Below are 7500 nucleotides of genomic sequence, written 5' to 3' on the forward strand. Positions count from 1 at the left end.
AGATAATGATGATTTAGCCCAAAACATTCACTTCCATTCACAACCTCTTTCGCAGATAGGCCTACCCATGCACTCGTCACACAGGAGTCTCCTACTCGTCCAGTATTTTAATAAACCTCACAAAAATATGGATCACCACGTATTTAATTGTGTAAGTACATGAATAATAAAGAACGGCTGTATTTTCTTTTCTTTTAGTAAATAAACCTGATTAGTAATGAGGCAGAGAGAAACTGTCACTCTTTCAAGAGGCACTTCTCTCTCTTGTCACTTCGCCCACGACAGGTTGCTCCTCCCATTGCAAAATGAGAAATGACGGTCTGTTAATTGCACTTCTAACAATTCTGAACTTCAGTCCATCTCAAGAACCTGACTTTGCTTCTTGTTTCATTTTGATCCATCGATTTCTGCGTATCAAAAAAATACTATGTGAGTTAGGGTTATGTGTCTGTCTGTTGTTCCTCTCTCTCTCTCTCTCTCTCTCTCTCTCTCTCTCTCTCTCTCTCTCTCTCTCTCTCTCTCTCTCTCTCTCTCTCTCTCTCTATCACTCACTCACTCACTCACTCACTTTCTGTGTGTGTGTGTGTGTGTGTGTGTGTGTGTGTGTGTGTGTGTGTGTTTATGATCGTGTTTGTACGTTTACGTGTGTATGTCTACATGGAAATATGTACTACTTGCACAAATTGGAATACTGATAAACAGAGAAAAAGCTGTTGCAGATAATTCATCTCTAATTTATCTAAAGATTAGTATTTTGATTGGAAGTAAAGAGTAATGTTTGAAATTAGCCGCATATGTCTATATAAATCTTTATATTTTATATAACATGAGGTGTAAATGGTTGTTCTTGAAAGTGCAAATACAAAAAATGCAATATTATTCTCCCACACAAAATCAGTTACAGAACATTTACCAGATTTACAAGATACAGTTCCCCCTTGCATGGCCTCCCGAGCCTTGCACATTTTCCCTGATTTAAAGCCTCCATCTATTTTCCCTGATTTATCATTACATCATATTTTCCTGACTTGAAGCCTCATTCTCCGCCTCACGCACCTTTCCTTACTCCTCGCCCCCACAGTTACCGATCCCCGCCCGCCAGCGCCCAGCCCACGAGCGAGCCTGGCGGTGGAAGGACTCTGGAAGGATCTTGGCGGCTTGACCAAGATGTCTGAGCACGTCGCTGCTCTCCGGCCCCCGCACATTTACACAGCACAGGCATGCTTAAATAAGAGTATATATATGTGTGTGTGCGTACATGTGTACGCACGCACGCGCACGCACACGCACACGCACACGCACACGCACACGCACACACACACACACACACATGCATAATATATATACACATATATATATAGTGTGTGTGTATGTGTATGTCTGTATCGTCTTGTTCACGCTGAATATACAAGCTAGTCAACGTGTCACATGAACACCTTCCTGCAATATCTACCTGCCAGTACCTCTGGGTGGGTGGGGTGGGGGGGGGGGGGGTCTCATTCACAACTTGCATCGAATGCTTAATTGTGGTAAGTTTGATAACTATAAAGGTATGATTGCCCAATTACGAAAGCTCAAATTTCTTGTAAGCAATATATTAACAAACGCGGCATTTAATACAGTTTGTGGAAATAATTACTTGAATTAAATGAATGAGATGTACGAAGGTCGACCACCAGGAAAAAAGTGATCAAGGTCATTAAATTGACGTCTTCTCTGCATAATCAGTCTGATCAGTATGATCAAGTCATCACTCTATACTAAGAACTGGATTCGGAGTAAGAAAACCTAGCTAGAGAACAAAATATAAACCTCATTATGAGTCAATATGAACAGAGAGGAGGTTAGCAACAAGACGATAAACAACGTACTGTACAAACGACTCGTTATATTAAAAGTAAACCTTAACACTAATCTTTGGTATGAGATCATAAAGGTCACTATGTAACCCACGTAGAGAAGAATTCAAACGGTTTTGTTATTTTTAAGGAGGAACAAATGATCAAAATTGGAAAAGAACACTTCCTTCCGTCCCCCTCGACTTCATCTCTGGAACCTGTCGTTCAAAACAGCTTCGGAAAGAAACCTGTCAGGAAGCGAAGCCACACTCGCTGGAACCGAGACTCGACACGACGCGTTCGGAACTTGTTTCAGACGCGACTGAGCTGGCGAGGCCTGTTCGCCGGAGGGCTAGAAGGAGAGGGGAGGAAAAGTAGGAGGGAGGGAGAGAGGTTCGAGAACTTTTTGAGCTGAATTCCCCTTTCTTAGTTCTCATTAAATACCAGAAATTTCTAGATGAACCAGTGAACTAGATTAAAGATGATAACAACCAGTCGCACGAATCATTCCACACAGAAAACACAACTCTTAAAACTTACAGCCTTTCGTATTAAATTTGAAAGGCAAAAAGTTAAAGATAATGCAAATATTGAAACAGCAAAAATCTTGATATCTCCAGAATATAAAAGTCAATGAAATTCGTTGATGTACAAACTGCACTTGGGTTTATGTTCGGTATACATACTACCCAGAGAAGATTTAACTAAATTTGAAGAGATGATCACATGAACCTCTCATAAATTGTGGATAAAATCTTACCCTAAATATATCTATTCAATAGAGAATCTCTCAAAAAGATGTTTATGACAATGAGAAACACATTTAGATGAAGAAATGCACAATATTTTCAACACACATCCACAGCAAGCGGGAAAAAATATCACCTAAGATGGATGAAAACCTTGAGAGTTGATCTATTCTACTGAGGAAAAGTTTCTTTATTTAATAAACGGGAGAGTTATTAAGAAATTGGACATAAGGAGCACCAAAGGTTTAGCTCACGTAAAATGTTTCACAGATCTTGTTCCGCCGCGGCTTCCCTCCTGGCCGCCGGCACCCGCGGGAGGAGAGCGGAGCGCCAAGGCCTGAGTGCTCGAACGCACGTCCTGCAAGACCTGTGTGCCCGAGCGCGGATTCTGCAAGGCCTGTATACTCGAGCGTGGGGTTCTGCAAGACCTGTATGCGCGAGCGCGGGTTTCTCAAGGCCTGTGTGCTCGAGCGCGGGTTCTGCAAAGCCTGTGTGCCCGAACGCGGGTTCTGCACCTTCGTCACGTCCACAACGGCGCCTTTCGCTCTGCGCCGGGACGCCGCGACACTTCCTTCGGCGTGATGCGACGCCTCTCTCCGACGGGGCCGTCTCGGACCCTTCCGCTTCTGGTCTTGAGCCTCGCGTGGCGGAGGTTTACTAGTGAATATAACGAAGTTTTTTGAGGTATTATGACGGTTAAGAACTCTTTCATCTACACTTCTTGCGATACTTAAGAATACTGTTTGTTGGGTATTATGAACGCTTTCCGGGCGATAGGAGGCAGAGGCGGGCGCCACGCGTGGGCAGGCGCCAGGCAGTGGCAGGTCATGAGGCAAGGGATTCTTATCTCTTGGATTGTGTGTGTAGGAGAAGGAAATTGGGTGAGTTAGTAACACTGATAGATAGATATATATACAGACTGACTGAAAGAGAGAGAGAGAGAGAGAGAGAGAGAGAGAGAGAGAGAGAGAGAGAGAGAGAGAGAGAGAGAGAGAGAGAGAGAGAGAGAGAATTCTAACGCTTTTCACATTTCTAAAGAGCTCCTTTAGTAAAACTGAATCTGATTGGAATCAAAATATACAAAAAATCTCAAGTTCTGCAACCATCTATTTCAGCTGCAAAGACCATTTCCATCGACTTGTTTTGTACCACTATAAAGAAGCAAGTTTCCTTTGACTTTCCGTATATACAAGAAAATACTTTCTGGTCCATCAGGTATATGGAGATTTTTGCTTGGGTATTTTAACCACGCTGATTGCCTTAAAAATGTTTAGCACATGTTCGTGGAGCATATTTTTGTACGAGTTACAATGTGCGTCATAATTGATATATGTATATCATAGGGAAATCTAGTTAATTCACAATCTATGTATTATATTTATATATATATATTTATATATACATATACATATATATAAATATATATATATATATATATATATATACATATGGATATATATGCATATGTATATATATATTTAATATATATATATATATATATATATATATATATATATTCATACAGTATATGAACGATGAGATGAGAGGGGCTGGAATTCATTTGTCAACAGAAAGGCAAATCACCAAAGACGTCCATAGCTTACCAAATCAAACGACATCTTTCGAACAAGGAGCTAGATACCTAATCGTGAAAATAATCAAAATGGTTTGAAGATATGTAACTATAGTGAAGATTAGTGATGGTATTTATAGTGTTGTGATGGCCGTGACAGTAGTACCTGTAGTGGTGTTTTGTGTGTGTTTATGTGTGTGTGTGTGTACGTGTGTATAGATTCACAGATACACAAATAACGAGAGAGAGAGAGAGAGAGAGAGAGAGAGAGAGAGAGAGAGAGAGAGAGAGAGAGAGAGAGTGAGAGAGAGAGAGAGAGAGAGAGAGAGAGAGAGAGAGCGCTTGTGTATCCAAGTGTCGGCTTTCAGTCCTCCCTGCTGCTCCCGCGGACTTCGTTGTGTTCTGGTCACGTTTCGTGCTCGGGTTCGGACCCGCCAAGGATAGCGCCTCCAGACAGTGCCAGCAGAGGCCAGCAGAGGGTGCCGCCGAGGGTGCCACTGGCTCGTTGGCCCGAGGCCTCCCGCAGGAGCGAGCTGCCTGCCCCGCCTGGCGCAGCCTCCCCCCCGCCCGGCGATCCTTTAGAGACGTTGTGCGTTTCGTCGTCCGTTGTACGTCAGAACAACTTACACTGCCGTTGGCTGCGTCTTTTCGTCGTTTTCGCCTCCGGCAATTGCTTTTGCTTTTCAATCGCCATTTTGTTCGTTTTTTTTTCCTCAAAGGAAATTTCACTATCACTCGTCTTGTTCATTTCCATCTGAACAGTTTTTTTCCACTGTGGTCTTAGTATACTTTTCTTACGATTTAACATCACTTTCTTATTGTAATTCTCATCTCTGCATCCACGACTGCATCCACGCGCGCAGTCACGCTCACTTGTACTCGAACGCACACATACACTCATCCTGATTTGTCGACGTAGCTACATATATCACTTGTTCAGGAGCTCCGGGGCTCGGGCGGCGACGGCGGCGACGGCGGCGGCGGCGGCTTCTCAGTGCTTCTGGTAGCCCCGTCTGGAGCAGTCCTCGCCCTCCATAGCGCACTCCAGCTTCACCCGTGCGATGATTGCGCTCACCATCGCCTCCTCCTGCTGCCGCTTCGCCTCCTCCATGGCGCGGTTCACGCCCTCCCAGTCGCGTTTCCGGGGCCGCTCGCCGCCCACACTCTTCACTCTGCGGGGGACCAAGCAGGCGGTTCTACACTCGATAAGTTGTAGTTCGTTAGGACGGCAGTGAATGGCCCTGTCTATCAGTCGGTCTACTTGTTTGTCTTTTTGATTGATCATCAATCTAGTAATATCTACCTACCCATCTGTCCATCTGTATCTATATATATCTATTTATATCTGTCTGTATCTATTCGTATATCTATATATATCTAACTAACTATCATATGTGCATATATGTACACATGTATATGTAAGTATCTGTATACACACACATATATATATATATTCGTATCTTTATTATATCTTGATCTTCATCCATATCTATATCATCTATATCTATATTTATATAATCTATATCCATATCTGTATCTATACCTATGCCTATCCCAATGAAAATATTTATTCATACCAATCTATCAACTTCCTGTCGTTAATGACAGCATGACCTGGCTACTTCAACATTTCGCGTCTTGATATTCGTAATTAATTGACCTTCTCCAATATAAATTTTTTGACGTCTTGATATTGGTTAATCCGTTATCCTGGTAACCTTTTCTAATATCATATTTTTAACGTCATGATATTTGTTCATTAATTACCCTGGTGACCTTCTCCAATATCAACTTTTTTGACGTTTTTTTTTTTTTTGTTATGGGTAATCCGTTATCCTGGTGACCTTTTCTAATATTATCTTTTTAACGTCATGATACTCGTTCATTAATTACCCTGGTATCAACGTTTTTGACGTTTTTTTTTTATATTGGTTAATCCGTTATCTTGGTGACCTTTTCTAATATCATCTTTTTAACGTCATGATATTAGTTCATTAATTACCCTGGTGACCTTCTCCAATATCAACTTTTTTTTTTTTTTTTTTTTTTTTTTTTTATTGGTTAATCCGTTATCCTGGTGACCTTTTCTAATATTATCTTTTTAACGTCATGATACTCGTTCATTAATTACCCTGGTATCAACGTTTTTGACGTTTTTTTTTATATTGGTTAATCCGTTATCCTGGTGACCTTTTCTAATATCATCTTTTTAACGTCATGATACTCGTTCATTAATTACCCTGGTGGCTGATCAAGACGGAGAGACTAAGTTTCTACCAAAATCAAAATAGCTCAAGATCAGATACGTCGCTGAAATGCAAATGCGATTGGGTTGCTGTTGCTGTTGTTGTTGTTGTTGTGATTACTGTTGCAATATCCATTATTAGTATGGTTGTCACTATTATTTCATTACTACAATAAGTAGAGTACCAGCAGTATTGTTGTTGTAATCATTGTTGTTGTAAATAATATAATTTGTATTATTTTTATCATTGTTATCAATGTTATTGCTATTATTATTAAGCATAATTTTCATAATTGGCATTATCCTTATCATTATTATTATTATTATTATTATTGTTATTATTGTTATTATTATTATTATTATTATTATTATTATAATTGTCATCATCATCATCATCATCATAATCATCATCATCAAAATCATTATTATCATTATTATGATCATCAATCTTATTATTATTATTATTATTATTATTATTATTATTATTATTATTATTATTTTCATTATCATCATCATCATTATTATTTCCATCCTCATTATTATAATTATCATTATCATCAGTATCATCCCTATCATTTTTTTGTTATTATCATTATCATTATTATTATTATTATTATTATTATTATTATTATTATTATTATTATTATTATCATTATCATCATTATTATTATTATTATTGTTATAATTATTTTCATTATTTGATTCAATTTGTTACAATGGATATTCTTGGTGTGACATAGTGTCTGTTTCATTTTGCTTCTAAATTATCCCTTGTGTGCAAGGAATGGCCGGGGTTAGCATCCACTGGCGGCGAGGGATTCGAACGCAGGTAAAATTAAATAGACAGCCTGTCGCTCCAAGAATACCCGTTGTAAAAAAATGGAATATAACTGAATTATTATTATAAGTTACTTATCATTAATCAGTCAATTGATAATAATAATGATTAATGATATGATAATAATATTTTTGTCATTATTATTATTTTTGTTATAGTTATCATTATTATTACTACTTTTCTTCTCATAATTGTTATTTTTATTGTTATTATCATTATTGTGAATCTTATTATTAATATAATTGTCATTATCATCA

At 38.9% G+C, this 7500-nt stretch overlaps 1 protein-coding gene across 1 annotated transcript in view; it reads right to left on the minus strand.

Moving 5' to 3' along the window:
* Positions 1-4556: 4556 nt before the first annotated feature.
* Positions 4557-7500, minus strand: part of LOC125025558 (rhoGEF domain-containing protein gxcJ-like) — a gene marked incomplete at its 5' end in the record, with an annotated part of 18684 nt that continues 15740 nt past the window's right edge. The window contains one exon of the mRNA XM_047613580.1: positions 4557-5332. Coding sequence (XP_047469536.1) covers positions 5152-5332 — 181 coding nt within the window. The remainder of the gene's footprint in view (positions 5333-7500) is intronic.

This window comes from Penaeus chinensis, chromosome 5, assembly GCF_019202785.1.
Source record: "Penaeus chinensis breed Huanghai No. 1 chromosome 5, ASM1920278v2, whole genome shotgun sequence".
In the NCBI taxonomy this organism is placed as follows: Eukaryota; Metazoa; Arthropoda; class Malacostraca; order Decapoda; family Penaeidae; genus Penaeus; species Penaeus chinensis.